The sequence below is a fragment of the Pteropus vampyrus genome, unplaced genomic scaffold (assembly GCF_000151845.1).
Source record: "Pteropus vampyrus isolate Shadow unplaced genomic scaffold, Pvam_2.0 Scaffold200, whole genome shotgun sequence".
NCBI lineage: Eukaryota > Metazoa > Chordata > Mammalia > Chiroptera > Pteropodidae > Pteropus > Pteropus vampyrus.
Window position 1 is genome coordinate 3460459 of NW_011888981.1, and position 21023 is coordinate 3481481.

The following is a 21023-nucleotide window of genomic DNA, read 5'->3' on the forward strand; positions in this document are numbered from 1 at the left end:
GGTAAAAGCTAGTGAATGTGGATTTCTTCTAGTATATGATTTTGTGCAATTTCCGCCTTTTTTCATTGCTCTCTACAGGCTTCTAATCATTTTTACATTTTGTTCAGAGTTTATAATTGCTATTGGCAAGAAAGTTAGTCCAATACAAGCTACTCCTTCAGTTACCAATCTGCAACTTCTGAAATCTCAAAACGTTTCAAATTAAAAAGTTAAAAACAAAATAAAGTTTATAATTTATTTCCAACTCATTAGGATAAAATTCACTTTATGCAACTGAACTTTTTAATTCATTTCTTCTGAAGAAAAGTACAAAAGACCAGATTCAAATTGAGACAAGCATTTAAAGGAAAATCCTTTGGCTCAGAGTCCAAAAAAATCTAAATGATTCATTCTACCAAAAAAAATTACTTTTTGTACAAAATATAAAGAATTTTACATTATAAAGACTCCTGTATATTTACTTAAATTAGAATTCTAGCTTCTGCTTTTTTTCCAATTCTTCCCAAGCACAAAGCATATTTTCAAGTCAGAGATATGATCACCTCAATGGGCGAACTGTTTTAGAATAAGCTTTTACCCTTAAGAAACCTTGAAAAGATAGTATCGATTCTTTCCCTTGGCTTAGAGTTCAGTATATCAATAAGATTTAATTTTGTTTACAAAACTCTGCCATATTAACATGAAGAGCACACTAAAATTTAATTTTAAGCATTACTTTTTAGGAAGTAATAATGACATAGAGCTCAATGCAAAATCTAAAAGCTTGCAATCTAATATTAATTTGAAATACCTCAGCAATTTTTATCTTTATTGATAAAGACCAGATCAATCCCTTACACCTCCTACTATATCATCATACTATTTTCATGGCCTTTCTAGGAAAGAAACACTGCTTAAAAGTTGGTCATAGTAAGACACAGAAAATAGTTCTCTAGCGCTAAGCTCAACTTCAGTCTTGATCAGCAAATTAAAATAACTTCTATACATGGATGGACATTCATATAATAATATAATTTTCTTACTCAATGTTTATGACAATATTAACTTTTACACCTTTTAACATTTGAAATCTTTGTTATTTAAAAACTTTAAATTATTGCAGATAGAATTATGATATTAAAGATTATATTTTGAAAGTTGAGTTTGAAGTAATATTGCAGATAGAATAATGATATTAAAGATTATATTTTGAAAGTTGAGTTTGAAGTAATAGACCTAATCAGTTATCCAAGCAGCAATAACATTAATCCTTGTCTAAATGAAAATACAAAATACAATTTTATGAGCCTTATTGAAAATGTTTTAATTTGGGATGTTCCTAATTCTTGTCATCAAGTTTATTTCATCATTTTGACTAGGAGTATTTTATAATTGATGCTTTAATGTTTGAGACTTTAAAAAAGATACTACTCATGACATAAAATATGCATGGTTCTGGCTTAAAATTTTTTTCTATTTATCTCAACCCTCATTTTTATTATCCATGGAGTTCTAAAGTCATGATTAGAAGACACATGATTTAAGTTATGTCTATAGACCCCATATGATGTTAAAAAATCATACATCTTGTATATTTAGATAAATCTTGAGCAAAGTAAAATTAAGAACATATGTCTTGATTATATAATTCTTACCTAACAGAGGCAAGGTTTTAACTTTAATTCATCCTCTCAAGACCAAAGATATTTTTCCTAAATGAAAAGTCTTTGTTACTGCTATAAAATTATTCTTTCCACCCACATTTTACATAAAAGCACCAAAGAAAATATCTGTAAACAAACTTTTAACCAGTAAACTAAGGGCAAATATCCATTTGCCTTTATTACAATATTTAAAAGGCCATGATATGAGTCTCTATTTCCTACAATGACACTTTTTAAATAAAAATCCAGGCATACTTATACAAACAAGAAACATAATTACTGTACATTTTGAAGGAACAAAGGCAGATTAACAGACAAACTTTTTTGTTAACAAAGTGAGCACAAGAAACCTATAAAATGTATGCAATGTATAAAAATCCAGTAAATTTTTAAAGTTTCATTGAAGGGATTAATAACTATAAAGAATAAAAGATGGTAGATCCACTGGCTTATCATTATCCTGTAAACAGTAAGAAATAAGCAATAAATTAGAAATGCCTTAGCTCCCAGTAAATTTCCCTTCTCTTGCACAGGGACAACTTTTACAGCTGTTAAAACAGGTTTTCTTAAATATTAGAATAATTCTAGCAGAAAATAAATTCCATTAGGAATAAGTTAACAGTCTATAATAGATTTATGACAAACATATTTAAAAAAAAAATACTGCAGGTCACATAAGGATTGATCTACATGTTGTATGACAGAGTGACTCAAAACTTCCAAACTCCTATTATATAGATGTTTTGTTGCTATCAATTGCTTTCTAAATGTTTGGTAGAAAGGTACTAGAAAAATAAAAAGTAAAAAGAACATAATTGTTTAATGTCTGTAGATTTATCCAGAAAAAACTTTCAAAATCCTTTTTCCTATTATTCTTACACAGAAAAAAGTTTCATTTGGCACACGATTTGTAAAAAGAAAAGGGGGAAAAAAGAAGCTTAGAGTGTTTGGCATTCTAATCATCCATAGTAAAGACAACAGTAGGAAAGAAAAATAGGAAAAATTACTATTTTAGGAAATGACGTCAGAAGACAACCGACAGCTCTTGTGTCATCTACCATTTACTGTCTCTGGAATACTTTCGTCTGCAACACAATATACAGATTATTTACATGATTATATTGGTAAAGAAGACCAGAATCAGTTTTTGCTGTGCTCTAACTTACAGTGCCCATTGTGATAACCACGACCATCAAGGCAAGAAGGCCTTAAACAAAATATTCCATTTGCATTGTATTTTTATTTAAATTTGTTTTATGGTTCATCTCCTGGGATGCACAAATAATTATAACTCTGATAAGTCCTGTAAACTTAAGCTAGGTTTCTGTAGCTGATAACTATTCACTGAAGATGGTGTGTTTCTCTCTTGGAAAGTAAAATGTTCTGCAGGCTTACAAAGGTATTTTCTTAAACGGTGGTATCTCCAAAGTCCTTGTTCCAACGTATGTATGCTTCTAAGGTTTGAGGGCTCACACTGCGTTTTATCTTTTTCAAGGATTCAGTGAAGTCAGATAATCGAATATTTCTCATCTAGATTTTAAAAAAGCACATGACAATACAAATGATGAACACATACAGTAGTTAACCCAATAATGGATTAAAGTAATGATGCTGTTTATTAATGTTATAAATATATATAGAAGTATTCTTAGAAAATCATGCCAATCATCTTATTTTATATATTAGGCAAGGTTGTTACATAAAAAAATCTTACAAAAATGCTATACCAATATACATTTTATTACTTGTGTTTAGTTTCTTAGGTATTAACATTTTAAAGCATAATATTTTCCCATTATAAAAATAAGAAAACACTCATTATAGAAAATTTGACAAAATATACACAAACAGAAAAAGAATCACTCACAGTTCCACCATTCAGATATACAACCACTCCTTATCTCCAATCTTTTTTTCTGTGTAGTTTCATGGAATTCTGAATTCTCAAGTCTCACTCACTACATACCCTAGCAAAAATTCATGCTAGATTTATTAGAAAGGAAAGAGGGGTTTATAAGCAGTACATGGGACTTTTAAAAAAATGTTATCTTTAACTACAACATGTAGGATGCTTGTATCTGAAATTTCCTACTATCAATATTGCTTATAATGATTTTTCATATATATTTGGTCTTATTTACTGACATTGTAATTGTTTTTAAGCATGTAGAATAAAACAATGCTAAATAAATAGATTTACCTAAGGATATTTAAAGGGCAAAATGGAGTTTAGCACAAAATGACCAGTATTAAAAATTGTCACTAGTAGATACATGTATTATTTTGCCCCAAAATAAGAAGTTAAAGGAGAATTTGAGACAAAATTTCAACAAATGACATTTATCTACAGTCTTATTACTCTTATAAAACCCCGTCTCTTACTTCACATCCTTTCTTAATATCTCCAAAAGCACAGAAGAAAATCACCTACACTTGTTACCTGCAGCCTAATCTGAAAAATCTCAGTCAAAAAGGATATATTGATCACCATAATAAGCCCTACTTGTTTCTTATTTAACTGCAAAACACACATTGGCTCTTCCTTAAGCCCAAAGAGTAGAATAATGATGAATGTAATGTGGGTGTTATCTACAATATTCCTGAATAAAATTTGTTATAGAAATTAAGGTTTTAAAAGCTTTTGATGAAATTCTAATTTAAGTGTATAGTTGGTATATGTATACATATGAAATTTATATATGGTAATTTAAAGCTAGTAAGAGACTAATGTATACAACAGGAATAAGTAACCTGTAGCCAGTTCAGCAAAGAGGAAAAATAAAATGCAAAGATGTCTTATTAAAATAAAAAATTAATAAAGTTAAAGTTAAATTGGATACAAATTGTGTGCTTTAAAAACAAAGTACATTATATCCTAAATTTATAATCACCAATTTCCAATACTACCTTCTTAAAAACACAGAATTCCAACACAATTAGTTGACTTTCTATTCTTTTAAACTATAAAAGACAAACTGTGTATATCTCACCCAATTTGTGTATATACAACAGTACCTGACAATACCCTTAGTTATTAAAGTTGTACCAAATAATGACTGAACAAAATTCTTGCATACAATTTTAGAAACCAAAGTACTTGTATTTCCCTCTCATCATAAATAGGACTGACAGAATAAATTTCCTTACTCTCTGTAATAAAATGCCATTATTGGGTATTTATGTATTTTAAAATTATTTAATGGACACATACATTGTTCACTAATGCCAGACTGTTTTAAGTGCTTTATAAATATTAATTCATAAGTCAGAACTGACAGCTAAAAGCTACTACCAAATTAACATTAAAACCATTAAAGTAAATTTAAACTGGATAAAAATATACAGTAGAACTAAATATTATAACACTGTAACCTGACTATACATAATTACAGGATGGTAGCAGTAATGTTATTTCTTGTAATTCATTCTGAAGTTTTAAGCTTTTAGTATTGCTATCTGAAATTTAAATTATGGCTTATATAGTTTTAAAATACTGGATACAATTACATTTTTAGGTGTGGGATTAAAAAAATCAAGTAGATATGTTACATTATAGTACTGAAATGTACTCTATCAGAATGAATTAATGATATTTTAAAAATATGTGTATTTTCAGGCTCTTGTCATTGGAGTGGGCTTAACACCAGTACTAATAAAAAACAAAGCAGTATGCATTTCTATACTAATCTTAATATTATTCATAAAAAGGAACCAGGGTTCCTATAGAGTTGCTAACATGTCCTGGAGTAGGTAAATTCAAGATCTACCTTGCTCTTAGAAAGCAAGAATGCTTTCCAAAGTTCTACGGTAGTGTTGAAAGGTCTCGTCTTAATATAAAAACATTTCACTAGCCAACTATGACCCTTTAAAAATTAAAAAAAATTATAATTGATTTACAGATGTGTTGAGCATCTTCTAACATGTCTCCTAATGATTCCCGCCTTGTTATATGTGCCCTTGTGTAGTTCCTTCCCCTCTGAGTGTGGAGTGGACCTAAGAACAGAATACAGCAAAAGTGATGAGATGTCACTTCTAGGATTAGGTTATATAAAGACTATGACTTCCACCTTGCTAGCACTATCTTCCTGGCTTGCTTGCTTTGATGAAGCAAACTACTATGTTGGAGAGGCCTATGTGGCAAGGAAGTAAAAGCAGCCTTCAGCTAATAGCCAGAGAAAACTGAGGCTCTCAGTCCAATAACCCATGAGGAAGTGATTCTGGCAAAGAATCATGTGAATGAGCTTAGAAGCAGATCTTTCCCCAGTTGAACCTTACAATGACTATAGCCCAGCCAACATCTTGACTCCAGCTTGGTAATAGACCCTGGGCTAACAGCTTGATTGCAGCCCTCTGAGAGAGCTTGAAGCAGAGGACTCAGCTAAGCTGTGCCCAGCTGCTTGACTCTGAGAAAATATGTCATTTTAAGCTGCTAAATTTTTGTTATACAGCAATATATACCTACTGCAACATAAATACCTTGTTTTATATTAATGAGAATAGAAAAGTTACTAAAAAAAGAATATAGACTCAAAACATCTTTACTCTTCAAATAAAAAAGGAACTATATTTAGGTGGACTTTGTTCCGTGAAGAAAATGTTTTAAGTTTTGTTGTATGTATATTCTCAGGATGAGTAAAACATACACAAAAGAGCCACTATCAATGGAAAACAGGTCTCTTATCTCATGACACAATGGACAGATTCCTAAGAATTTCTGCTATTCCCTAAGTAGCCACCTACTTCCTTTCATAAAAATATTACAAGATGTTAATAAAAGTGTATCAAAGCATTCCATTTATAGGTATAAGCAAGGGGCCTTCCAATGAATCATCACAGTAAATGCCATGGCCTAGGAGCTTGAGACAGAATGAAGAATACTGGCAGATATGGAGGTGAGTGGGTTTTGCCTGTTAAGTCAACTGAGAATTTGTAGACTGCTTCTTACTGAAATTTATTTGCCAGTTGGTGGTTTTATCTCATTATTGCCTTGATTAGTTCCTTTATTCTATATTCAGTCTTTCCAAGGGACAAACACAAAGGCCTAAAATGTCACATAATGAGCCTTTCTTTAACTTTAAACTAGGGGGCCAGAGTATATGAGTTATTAAGTTTACCTGTACTGGATCCAAGTCAGGAGGAGTGGTGTGTGGAGAGGAAATAATTCATGCACGGTGCTTTTTTTTTTTTTTTTTTTTAAACGCCTACAGCCCCTGGTCTTCCTAGGTGGTCTCCCATCCAAGTACTAACCTGGCCCGACCCTGCTTAGCTTCCAAGATCAGATGGGATCGGGCACGTTAAGGGTGGCATGGCCATAGACGGTGCTTACTTTTTAGGTAGAAAAGTACTATTAGGTTTATGCTGAGTATAAGAACATTAAAAATATATATGCATATATATTTATAGGATATCATTAATAAATTATACTTAAACTATTTTTAAAAAACCCATAAGACACTTTGGGAACACAAATTGTATAGCACTGATACATTAAAAAAAATTAGAAAAATGTGGAATTAAAATTATGAATCAGATAAAAGGGACTTGGAATTTATACTCTAAAGGTGAATTTTTAAGGTAATAGTAGTTAAACACCAAGGTGGGTATGTGGAATTCTCTATTCCTAAGCTTTATTCATGTCAAATACACTTTAGGTAAACTAGATTGTTAAAATGGAAGAGTGCTTACAAGAAGTGTGAGGGCTTTCTTAGTAATGTAGTTGATTAACCACCATGCACAAGATGCCTGAAGACAAAATCAAGTTTACTTGGAAGTCTGAAGAAAAAACACTGCCAAAATGTACTCAAATACACTCATTCTCTATGTTAAGAGTTCAGTGTCTCCTCAACAGCTGTTGAAACTTGGGTGGTAAAAAAATATCTCACAGATAAGTTACAGATATAATGCAGGCTGATTTTAAAAGTGTGCTCACATAGTTATGTTCATTCCACATATCCAATTTTATATTTTATAGGCAATTTTTTTCAAAAGAAATGCTTCAGCATCTTATAAGAGGACCTACCATCTTAAGAAAATTTAATAAATTACAGTACAAAAGTAATTGTATTGCTTTTATAAGGAAGAAAACAGTATTGAAAACTAACAAAATAGAACATCGAGGGGTTAATCTGTTACAAGTTATTTTCATAATGAATAAAATCTTCATTTCCTATAATTTCCTATAATGACTTAATGACTGTGTATATTTTTTGTCCATTACCAATGAACACCATGAGATTGTAATTTGATAGGCTTCTATATTTTGAAAGGTTTTTTTTCTAGTTTCTAATCACATAAACTACAAAATCCAGACAAAAGATCTGTCTTACAACATAGAAGACCAAAACAAAGAAAAAATAATTATAAAATAGTATACCTCACTGGCAGACATATTCTTCACTTGTTCTGGTTTTAGCTCTGTAAAATATAAAAGTCAGCCACTTAAAAATTTTTGAAGTTTAGCTAAAGAACAAAACTAAGTATAATGATCTAAAAGTATGTGCTCAACATAAATCATTATATTAAAAGAGACATACAATTAAGAGCACATATAATTTATAAGTGCTAAGAATACTATTCCTTCTTAGGAGTAATTGGAAAATATTTGATTTCCTTGCATATTTCCCAAGAACAATAGATTTTTACAAATTTGAGAGTAAACTTAAAAGTAAACTTAATTTGTTCTTTACAAAAGGCATTAGCTTATTTTTTTTAATCTAACAATTTGTGTCTGCTTCAGAAAATAGCTAAAATATTCTAAAAGATATAAATAAACTCTTCCATAAGTGTCCTGAGGTGACCTCTGAAAATGGTCCGCTATTCACCTGACCCAGAAAACCCTACAAAATCATGCAAATCAATAGGTTCAAATCTTCGTGTTCACTTGAAGAACACTCGTGAAACTGCCCAGGCCATTGAGGGTATGCACATCTGAAAAACCACCAAGTATCTGAAGAATGTCACTTAACAGAAGCAATGTGTACCATTCTTTCGTTACAATGGTGTAGTTAGTGTGCCCAGGCCAAACAGTGGGGCTGGATGCAGGTTTGGTGGCCCAAAAAGAGTGCTGAATTTTTGCTGCTCATGTTTAAAAATGAGGAGGATAATACTGAACTTAAGGTTTAGATGTGGATTCTCTGGTCATTGAGCACATCCAAGTGAACAAAGCGCCCAAGATGCAGCACAGAATTTACAGAACTCAGGGCGGATTAACCCCTACAGAGCTCTCCCTGCCACATAGAGATGATCCTCACTGAAAAAGAGCAGATTGTTCCTAAACCAGGTTGCACTGAAGAAAAAGATATCCCAGAGGAAACTGAAGAAACAAAAACTTATGGCCCAGGAGTAAATTTAACATCAAATAAATGCTAATAAAGTAAAAAAATACAAATGATTTATGCATTAGTTATTGTTTTTGAGTCCACTATCTAAACAATACTTCATTGTTTAGCAAGAAAGTCTGACTAAAATCTGTTACCTAGAGTTTCTGTATTCTCAAAGTTACATTTATTAATCTCCAAAGCAGCAGTTCTTAATCAGTACCGTTTCACTGTAGGAGATGTATACTGAAAGTTGCATGTTCCATGTTCTTTTTTATTGTCATAGCCAGTAATGATGTGTACCTGAGAGCATCACCCATCTACTGTTTATGCTGGCTGTGGACAAGTAGCTTAGAATATCTACTCTAAAGTGAATACCACAGTGAGTTTAATCTAATCTAACCTAACTGATCAATTGTGGTATTTCAGAATCAACAAATTACCTTGAATCAAAACAAAACAATGAATGATATATTTTGCAATTCCTCAAAAGTTAATATATGATAAATGTATGAATAGTTATATAAATTCCCTTAGACACACAAATTTCAAGTGATATTTGAACACTGAAATGAAAAGAGCCAAAAAAAAGTTAGGAACATTTTCCCTTATTTTTTTTGCTTGCTTAAAAAAAGTTTTCTTTTTGAATTTTCTTCTGCTTAGCTAATATAAAGTGAAACTTGTTGCCTACAACAGGGGTCATGGTCCACTGATGTATGGGCTGTCTTTACATGGTTTGTGAACTGAAAATGGTTTCACACTTTTGTGGGGGTTTTTTGGTTAAAAAATATATATATATGAAATAAAGAGCATATGTGGCCCACAAGCCTAAAATATTTATTATAAGGTACTTTACAGAAAAGTTTGCTAACCCTAGAAACTACTTTGTATCAAATTTCCCACTGATAAAACTTTACTCCTTTCCTACTAATAAAGGTCTCTAAATAGGGACTTCTTAAATTTCTTAAGTGGTCTAATAAAGAGTTATAAACGTTTCAAGCTCTGTATACCTACCTCGGATAGGACCCAGTGCTGCATCTTTTGCCAAAGCTGTTAGATCACTTCCTGAGTATCCATCAGTCATTCTAGGAATGCGTAGAAAGAGCAAATTATTTTCATCTTTGCAGATTTAAAAATCTCCATGTAATAAGAGGGTAAAACCTAGTTTGCCTTTGTCATCGAGCAGATGCTGTGATTTGAGTTTAAGAGCACAGAAAGCCCACTAAAAACAAAAACAAAACAGTCTACTGCTGACTATTTATAATGCTAAAAACAAAACAGTCTACTGCTGACTATTTATAATGCTTCAATTTTCATCATTAGAACCATTCCTTTAGATTAAGGCATACTGTATCTCCAAGAGGCTCCATTAAATTGTAAATATGTCCCTTAGAAGGTAACATCTGTAAGCCATTGCTGGCCAACTGATACATAACCACAATTCTCTATAAGTTAATGAGTCTCTGTGTTCAGGAAGAGCACACTGTCTTGATGGAATGAGGGCCAAAGTAGATTTTTTTTAAATGCAGGACAGACAGGGTGAAGGACGAGTCTGCGGTAGAAGACACTGACAAAAATAGGCACACCTGAATGGGATGCCACAGTAGAGCATCTTGGGCAGTCAAGAGTTTATCAAAGGGAACTAAGAACTAGAGAAGCAAAAAGGAAGAGGAAAATGAAACAGGGAAAGAAAGCATTTACCTATCATGTACTATGTTAAACAACTACACGTAACAAACGTTATTAGCAGAATTCTTTATTGGAATGACAAAGAAGGATCTCAGCATTCCCAAATATTGAATTTGTTCTTTTTTTAAAGGTAGCTGGGAACTCAGAAAATTTACTAAAAATACTAGCTACTCACATACTTGTTGAATATTTTAAATTACTTTATCAGATTTTTTGTGACTAAAATTCCAAACTACGTCTCCTATATTCATTTTCTACTTAAGTGTACTGCTCATAAAAAAAGTTGAAGATGTAAAAGTTTTTAAAAATTGTGTTTAATGCGAAAGATCAAAATTATATGAAAATATCTGTGTTGGTGTGGGCAGATATGAGAAATTACTTTAATGCCACTTACAAGTTTTAATAAGTTTATAAAAAGAATATTTTACCCTCATTAGATATTTAGGTCATGCCTTATAGAGGATCTAGAAATTAAAATTTAGATACCCTATTAGAATGAGAGATAAGTAAAAAAGTAAAATAGAAGATGAGACAAGTTTTCTGATACATTACTCATTTTATACTTGAGCTTAAAAAAGAAAAAGAATTCTTTAAAAAAAAAAGCTGTAAGACCAAATCAAATCACTCACCTAGCAAGTTGTGCTAGTTCTTTTTGGGTCAATGGGCTTCCCTGTTTACATAACAGATTTTTAAGTAAAAGTAGTCGTGTCTGAAAAAGAAATATTAAGGAATTATCAGTCCTAAGAAATAGCTTAATAAAATCCCAGGAATCAGGTTCAAATCCTGACTCTCTCTCTTTTAGGAACTGAGTGATCTTACACAAATCATTCTACCTCTTAGGGCCTCATTAATGTCTTGTTAAAACTACTGGTTTTTTGGAGTTCCTGAGAGAGTTAAAGGTAATCCAAATAAAGCACTAAGGACATGGCTGCAGTTACTACCAAAGATGTTGAGGGTCTGAACGAGACAACCACCACAATTAAATAAGAAGAGTTTTACAGAGGCATGAATTCATGTAACATGAATCTCTCCCATCGTAAATGTATGATTCAATGACTTAATAAATTTAAAGTTGTGCAGCCACCACCATAATCCAGTTTAGAACATTTCTATTACCCCAGAAAGTTCACTCATGCCTGTTTGCAGTTAATGCCCACTCACACCCTAGCCTTAGCAAACCACAATCTGCTTTATGTTTCTAGAAATTTGCCTTTTCAGAACATTTCATATAAATGGTATCATACGATATGCAGTCTTCTGCATCTGGTGTCTTTCACTTAGTAAGTTTTTGAGGTTCACCCAGGTTATAGCATGTCAAAGTAGCTCATTCCTTTTATTGCTAAACAATATTCCATTAAATGGATATACCTCATTTGTTTATCCATTCACCAACAGAATAGTTAGGTTTTTTTTAGTTCTTGGCTATTACTTATAATGCTGCTATAAAAATTTCTGTATATGTCTTTATGTAGACATTTGTTTTCATTTTTCCTGGGTAGATTCCTAGGAATGGGACTATTAAGGTCTTACACTAAGTTTATGTTTATCTTTTTAAGAAACTGCCAAACTGTTTTCCAGTGCAGTTGTACCATAGATTGGAAGACTCAATACTGTCAAGGTGGTAGTTTTCATTTCTGCTTAAAAAAAAAAAAATTAACACACGTACCTCCTCATTTGGCAAAGACACATATACCCGTTTGATGAAACGCCTAAAAAAAGGATTATCAGAAATATAGTTTTGAATGTAAAGGTAATTCCATTCATGTAGAAAATAATAAGAGAAAAACTTGAAGTATAATGCTCAAGGCATCTGAATGTATTTTAATCATCAATGTAAAAAGTTATTTTTAGAGTTACTCTTAAAACTTTCTAGTCAATGTTTAAAAACCCTTAATATTATCGGAATTAAATCAACCATTGATTGTGCATACTTTTAACAGCAATAATACTTTAAAACATTTGATATAAGAAGTTTAATAAAGAGATCTTTGCTGTCTCCTTGAAATTAAATACAACTAAAACGAATAAAGACAACAGAAAAGTAAATATCATCAAGAAACTAGGTAACATTTACCGGAATTAAATGTATGAAGAAGGGCTGCCTAGGGCAGTGAAAATTATACTGACAAAGGAGGAAACAGAGGATCTGTCCCTGCAGATTACACACATGGATGGCAAAGCATACAGTTTTCCAAAAGAAACAGAAAGCATACTCTGAGGGGTAATAAAACCAACCTCCCCACACATTTAAACAAGCATGTGAGGACTGGCTCCACAGATCATGTGAACCCTAGTCAGTAGCAGGGTAATGGCAAGGAAAGCGAGGCTGAACAAAGAAAGATTAAGACTGATGTCTTTGTTAAGACATCAGTCAAAGACGCACTGTCTTTGTTAAGACATCAGTCAGTCTGGCAAGATGACAAGCTGTCTTGCAGTGACCAAACTATTTTAGTTGAAGAAGAAATCAACCCAATCTCTTATTTACATACATACAAACACACTCAGCTAGGGCTTTACTGCTGAATCAGGGAGACTGTCTGTTAGTACAGTGTATTCAGAGGACAACTCAAAACACTAGCTTGGTATCTTACTTTCCTAGTTCTTCACCTACAATATCCTTCCAAAACTAAGTTTTCCAAGAAAACTCCTTATTCATATAAAAATAATAGGCAAAACAGGCAAGGGTACAGGACTGACTTTTTAAAAAGGTGTAAAAATAGAAGAAAAGAATAAATATAACAAATAAAATGAAGAACATGCACAAGAGGATTTTTGCCATAGAACAAATTAAAATTGTAACAAAATATCTTCCCATGAATTATAATTTAATGAAAAAAGTCTTCTATAAAATAAGAGCTCATTGAGATGTAAGGGCTCAAGAAAAAGACATAGGGATCAAGGAAATGAGACAATAGAAGATGAAAACGGGATCAAAGAGATCAGAAAAGCAATGAAAAAGGAAACAAAAATCACCACAAAGGTTATAAAAGTAGTACCAGAAAGGAGATTAGACACTAACCCAGTAAGAAATAAGAACAAATGAGAAAACAGACAAAACAAAACAAAAAAGACCTGAAAGTTAGAAAGGATGCATACGGAAATTACAGATGTGGAAGGGAAAAAAAGCTGCAACATAATTCATAAATTATGTATAGAAAAAAATACATAAATTAGGAAAAAAAATTAAAGATAGTATTCAAAATAACTTTCCCAAAACAAAGTTCCAAACTATCGATTTAAACAAACACCAAATCCCAGGAAAAATAAACCCAGATCAATCAACATATTTTTCAAATAACTGGATTTCAATAGTTGGAAACTGTATCTGGTAAGGAAAAAAAATTAAGTTAATCCATAAATGTGAATAAAATCAGGCTAACTTTAGACTTTTACACTGCAACATCTAATCATAGAAACAAAGGACAATGTTATGGATTTCTCAGGAAAAGAAAGGGAGGCCCAAGAATTTTATGCTGAGTCCACTGTCCTCCAATAGGAAGAGAATAAATTTGTTCAAACACACAAGAACATTGAACATCGTGTAGTTCCCATGAACCTTGCTTTTATTGGCTTCTCTTAAAGCCCAGTAAAAGAAGGTAAGAATCAATTTTGGAGTTTTAAGATAATTTAATCCAACCCAGAAGAAATAAGCAATTTGTCTAAAATGAAGCCATAAAATGAAGAGTTGCTTTCTGATATCATGCTGACCCTGTCCTCAAAATCTTGTCGGTAACAAGAAGTCAAAAGAAAGGATGGATATAGGGAGAAAAGTAATTAATTTAGTCTTCAAATTGAGAGTGAAGGAAATAATAAATATGTGAAATGAACACAAGTAAGTATATCTGTAGTAAACGTGTTTCTACATAAATCTCCCTACCTGAGAACAGCCTCATCAAGCTCTTGTGGCCTATTAGTCGCACCCATTACAAGTACTCTGTCATCTCCAGCAGACTGGACCTATAAACCCAAAAATTGTTTTCAGTATTTTTAGATAAAGTAATAACAAAGAAAATCATCATAAAGATTTCTGATCATTTAACAGGAAAACATATACACTAAAAATATAATCAAACTTACACCATCAAATTCTATTAGAAATTCAGTTTTTAGACGTCTACTAGCATCATGTTCTCCTTCTCTTCTTTCACACAAAAGGCTATCAACTTCATCTAAAGGAAATACAAGAATGACACCTGAGTTAAAAGCCAAGCTGTATGAATCATCTGAGATTAATCTAGTTTACTACTTAAGTTATTAATATAGTGGGTCCTACTCAATTCATTAGATAGTCTTTAACTTCGCGCTTCATTAAATCTTTCCTTCTGAATAATCTTTCCTATCATACCTCTTATATTTGGAGAGAGGAGTTTCACAAAGGTTCAACTAACTTCGCTGGTAAACACGTTCTTACCTATAAAAATTATAGAAGGTTGAAGTTCTCGAGCCACAGCAAAAAGAGCTCTCACCAACTTCTCTCCTTCTCCCACCTAAAACAAGGCATTATACATTATTATATACATAAAATGTAACATTATTCCAGCTTTTAAAATTTCATGATTGAAAGTCCAGAATCAAGGAATTTAATTTCCTTTCTTTGCAACAACCAAAGATTGGTTTTAAGGAATTGGGGCGGGGGGAAGGGAGGTTACTGAAATATCCCTTATAATTTTAGAAAACAGACTATTATTTAATACTGTCTGGTAAGTACTTTAAAAAATAAAATATATTTGTTTTGCTTCACACTGCACTCCCAAGATTTGAGAATGAAACAGCTATTAGTCAAAGGTATAACTAGTGGGAAGAAAAAATACTAGGGAAAAGAGATGCGGTACATATTCCTCAAGCCTTGGGTTACAGAGTATATTTATAGAAGCAGGTAAGTTAGAAAGCACGCTCCTGACCAAAACTTGCTCTATTAAGAATACACTGAAAGCTCATTCTCACAATATCACTGTCAATAAATATCAAAATATATCAAATGAACACCCCTTAAGATACTATACTAAAATCATTCTATGTACCAAAGCATCTTCTGTCCTCTAGGTGGCATCTATTCTTTTTACTTAAAATTTCATTTAAAAAGAAAAAAGGAATGGCCCCAGATTTAGAATCATCAAAACAAATGCTACCAGAGCTGGAGGGAACTGCAAGAGATCACCTGTATGACATCAATACTTTATAAATGAAGTAAGGCCTGAAGTGACACTTTCGTAAGGCCAGCTCAGTATGTAAAAGTTAGGCTGGAATCCCTATCTCCTAACTTTCAAGACAGTGTTCTCTATCATACTATGTGCATAATGTGGATAAACCTACTCTAATAACAATTTTACTTATGAAATTTCACATAAGAAACAAAAGGAAAAGAGGTATTGTTTTAAAGTTACTTTTAATTACAAAATCGAGAACCCTGCTAATACCTAATATTGGACTTCCAGCCTCCAAAACTTAAGACAATAAATTTCTGTTGCTTGTCAGTTTATTTTGTTACTTTGTTACTTTGTTACATAGCTGTAGCAAAAGAATACAGTATTTGACAGCACCATTCTAATGTCAAAAGAGCCTAACAAACTTTCTATGATAAAGAGTGATATTCATCATCTCTGAATAACAGATATGAAACTCATAGACAAATTTTTTTGTGTAATGTTATTACCATTTATACTTAACACAGTAACATTTAGACAGTAACTTAAAATGTGACAATACTGGAAAAAATACTCACGTATTTTGAAGTTAAACTTGCAGCACTTATATTAAAGAAGGTTGCATTAGATTCTGCAGCTACTGCTTTAGCCTTTAAAAATCACAAGGGTAAATATTATATTAGTTCAGTATCTCGCTTTAAAAAGATAACCACATTTGGTCAACTTAAGTACTAGAAAAGATTTTCTAAAAACATAAGGTATGAAACAATTCCCAATAAATGGCAATCAATGTGTTTCTTTCTCAACAATGAGGGAAAGATCTAGGAAGAGCTGTGCTTCTTTCCATTCTCTTTTTTCCTAAGAGAATAAATTGGGAGAGGTTAAATAAAAAAGAGGATATTATTCTCTTCCTAGTTATAGAAAGATATATAGCTAAGGAAAAAGTTACTCTTTCTGTTATTTACTTTTTCCCTCTAGAAGAGCTATGCAGGAAAAAGAGGAATCCAGATCCTAGTAAAAACTTTTGGCAAAAGGATATTGGGGAAAAAGATCTGTTGTATATTTCAATTTAAAAGTTATTTAAATAAAGCTGTTAAGACTGTAAAAAATCAAGGGTTAGGAAGATACTCAATATAGTAAGGTAAGCTCTTCTGAGGTAAATATTTAAATATTAAAATGGGAAAAAAATAAAAACTAAACTATCAAATTTAACCAGACCAAAACATAAGACTGAAGATAACATATATAGTTCTCTATTTTGTCATTGAAAACTAGTTTAAAAACTTAAGAGAAGTATCTTATAGCAAAAAACAAGTCATAAATAACAGACTCAGGGACAATATAAATAACAGACTCGGGGACAATTTAAAAAATGTATTATTATCCCTAGCATCTCAACAAAAGATTCAAATTTAAAAAGAATTCTTACCAGCATTGTCTTCCCATTTCCAGGTGGACCAAAGAGTAACAATCCTCTGGCAGGAGCTCTAAGCCCTGTGAACAACTTAAAAATATATACACAAATATAATTCTGGAGATGCTTTTTTTCCAGACATTTTAAGAATTATATGTCATCTAAAAAGCACAATTTTTCAGTAGCATCCTCCCAAAACAGAGCTGCCCAAAGCTCTAAAGAAAACACATAATCAATAAACTAGTATAATTATTGAAACAGAAAAAAATCGAAATGAAATAAAACCAAATTCTCATTGATAGAAATGAAAGCGTACTGATTAAACAAGACATTGAACATAGGTATGCTTCTCCACATCCTTTAAAAATCTCTCCAAAATAACAGCAAATTAATAAAAAAGATAAAAATCTTCATAACAAAAAAAGAAAAGGAGACAACAGAGGACACAATAAATTTTTGTAGATGGAGAACTGATAAAGTGTGGTAAGTTATTTAGCATAGCTGAGGGAGCTAAAACCTAAGTGCCTGCTTGTGAAGGGAAACCTAGAAACAAGGAGCAAACTGATGTCAGCAAAAAACCCTGGAAAAGCTCAGGAAGTGGAGGCAGCAAGTACCAGAGAAACCAGCAGTAAGACGGGCAGCCCAAACCAGAGGAACTGATTAAAAGTTTGTATGAAGAATAACTGAACCTACGTTCCTGCCCGCTCCTAAGAGCATTTAGGCAAGTACTTCTCTTCCGCAACCAAAGGAGGCAGAAGTTTTATTCCAGAGAAATTAAACCGGAATCTTCAGGCTCAGGAACACTGGGTGTGGCAGGAGTCAATGGTGAAGCACCAGACTGATAAATACTTTACTTAATAGTGGCGGTGTATGAGCTTTTAAGTTGAACCATGTGAAGTGGGTGATATTCAACTTTTTAAAAAAACACTTTTTTTAGTGGTTTTATAGAAAATTGAATAGGAGGTACAGAGAGTTCCCATAGAACTCCTCACCTTCTCATTTTCTCCTATTTTAACATCTTGCATTACTGTGGTACATTTATTACAATTGATGAACCAATACTGACACATCATTATTAAAGTCCGCAGTTTACATTAGGGTTCACTGTTTGTATCGGGTATCCACTATTACAGTATTATACAGTATAATTTCACTGACCTAAAAAATCCTCTGTGCTTCATCTATTCATCACTTGCTCCCTCCCCATGAACCCCTGGCAAACACTGATCTTTTACTGTCTCTATATTTTTGCCATTCCAGAGCGTCATATAGTTGGAATTATACAGTACTAGCCTTTTTAGATGGGCTCTTTGATTTAACAATATCCATTTAAGGTTCGTCTGTTTATTTTCATGGCATGATAGTGCATTTCTTTTTAGTGCTAAATAATATTTCATTATATGGCTATACCAGTTTGTTTATTCATTTACTTATGAAAGAACATCTTGTTTGCTTCCAAGTTTTGGCAATAACAAATAAAGCTACTATAAACGTTTGTGTGCAGGTTTTTCTGTGGACATAAATTTTTGACTCATTTGGGTAAATACTAAGTAGGATGATTGCTAGACAGCACAGTAAGAGTTTAATTTTTTAAGAAAGTGTCGAAGTGTCTTCCAAAGTGGCTGTGCCATTTTGCCTTCCCACCAGCAATGCATCAAGAGTTCCTGTTGTTCCACATCCTCACCAGCATTTGGTGTTGTCAATGTTACAGATTTTAGTCATTCTAATAAGTGTGTAGTGGAATCTCACTGTTAACTTGCAATTCTCTAATGATGAATGATATTGAGTATTTTTTCATATGCATGTTTGTCATCTTTGTATTTTCTTTGGTGAGGTGTCTGTTCAGATCTTTTCCCCACATTTTAAATGGGTTATTTTCTTATCGTTGAGTTTTAAAAGTTCTTTGTACATTCTGGATAGCAGTCCTTCCTTTAACATATATCTGGCAAAGATTTTCTCCCAGTTGTGGCTTGTCTTTTTGTTCTTTTAAGAATGTCTTTCACAGAGGAGTTTTTAATTTTAATGAAGTTCAACTTACCAATTTTTTCTTCAAACAATCATGCTTTTGGTATCGTATCTAATAAGTCATCCTCAAATCAAAGATCACTAATATTTTCTCCTATGTTATCTTCTAGGATTTTTATAGTGTAGTTTGCCTTTTACAAAGGCAAAATTTAGGTCTGTGACCATTTTTGAATTAATTTTGTGAAAAGTGTATATGTCTAGATTTATTTTTTTGAATGTGGATGTCCAATTGTTCCAGCACCATTTGTGGAAAAGGCTATCTTTTTTCCTATCGAATTGCCTTTGCTCCTTTGTCAAAAAGAAGTTGACTATATTTATGTGGGTCTATTTCTGGGCTCTTTACTCTGTTCTACTGATCTATTTGTATATTCTTTTGCTAGTGATGCACTGTCTTAATTACTGTAGCTTTTTATGTTTTTAATATTTTTCCCAGCTTTATTGAATATAATCGACATAACATTGTATAAGTTTAAAATGTACAATGTGATGATCTGATACACATATATATTGCAAAATGTTTACCACAATAAGGTTAGTTAACACATCTTTTACCTCACATAATTACCATTTTGTTACTGTTGTTATGGTGAGAACATTAAAGTTCTACTCTCATAGCAACTTTCGAATATATAATACAGTATTGTTAACTATAGTCACCTTGTGATACATTAGATCCCTAGAAACTATTCATCTTATAATTGAAAGTCTGTACCCTTGACTAACATCTTGTTTCCCCCATTTCTAAGCCCTTAGCAACCACCATTCTCCTAAGAGTTCAATGCTTTTAGATTTCACATATAAGGGAGATCAGATCATATAGTATTTGTCTTGTCTGACTTATTTCACTTAGCATAATGCCCTCAAGGTCCATCCATGTTGTTGCAATGGCAAGATCTCATTCTCTTCCATGGCCAAATAATCTATTATAGATTACACTGTTTATCCAATCATCTGCTGAGAGACACGGAAGTTGTTCCCATGTCTTAGCTACTGTGACTAATGCTGCATGATTACTGCAGATTTACAATAACTCTTGAAGTCTAGGTAGTGTCAGTCCTCAGTCTTCCAATTTTGTTCTTCTCTTCAATATTGTGTTGGCTCTTCTGGGTCTTTGCCTCTCCATATAAACTTTAGAATCAATTTCTTGATATCTACAAAATAACTTGTTGGAGTTTTGACAGGAGTTGTACTGAATCTATATATCAACTTGGGAAGAACTGACATCTTGATAATGTTGAGTCTACCTATTCATTTAGTATATTTACTAAGGTTTCTGCCCTTCTTGAGTCTAGGATATTTAACTTTGAAATAACCTTCAAATGACTAGTATTTTCACTTATTACAGCTTCTTAATCGTCTCTTAATTGCACACTGTGTCACCACCATGGAAATATGCCTAAATACAAAATCATATGCTACTTGACCTGTCTGCTTTAGATGTGTTCTTTAAAAGTATGGGTAAACCAGAAGCTGAATGACCTTTCTAGCACAGTGCAAATATTTCCGTAGTACCACCTTCACAATTTTAGATATTTTTGTACCCTAAAAACCATGGCACTTGATAAATACTGAAAGCCACATTTAAGAATTAGGTGGCAGTTATAGCATTGAAGAGGCAGTTCTAATCTTAGCAATTTGATTTTTATTTCATTTTCTAGGTCCATCACTTAACTATAATCTTGAGCAAGTAATTTAGGTCTTAGGACTAATTTATCAACAAATAGACTATATGACTGCTAAGGTCCTTTTCAGGTCTACAATTATATGAATCCTTTCAAAAAGCATTTTTTTG

The 21023-nt window shown here is 32.3% G+C and overlaps 1 protein-coding gene and 1 non-coding gene across 3 annotated transcripts in view; both read right to left on the reverse strand.

Annotated features, from left to right (window-relative positions):
* Positions 1–1781: 1781 nt before the first annotated feature.
* Positions 1782–21023, reverse strand: part of SPAST (spastin) — a 46130-nt gene continuing 26888 nt past the window's right edge. For both annotated transcript variants that reach the window (XM_011372117.2, XM_011372116.2), the window contains exons 8-17: positions 17222–17296; positions 16371–16442; positions 15060–15135; positions 14726–14817; positions 14526–14605; positions 12315–12357; positions 11278–11357; positions 9974–10044; positions 8017–8057; positions 1782–3173 (exon numbers count right to left, since the gene is read on the reverse strand). In XM_011372117.2, coding sequence (XP_011370419.1) covers positions 3051–3173; positions 8017–8057; positions 9974–10044; positions 11278–11357; positions 12315–12357; positions 14526–14605; positions 14726–14817; positions 15060–15135; positions 16371–16442; positions 17222–17296 — 753 coding nt within the window. In that variant the 3' untranslated portion in view covers positions 1782–3050. The remainder of the gene's footprint in view (positions 3174–8016; positions 8058–9973; positions 10045–11277; positions 11358–12314; positions 12358–14525; positions 14606–14725; positions 14818–15059; positions 15136–16370; positions 16443–17221; positions 17297–21023) is intronic.
* On the reverse strand, positions 6842–6960 carry LOC111746769. The gene has a single exon (XR_002783258.1). It is a non-coding gene; the product is annotated as a 5S ribosomal RNA (ribosomal RNA).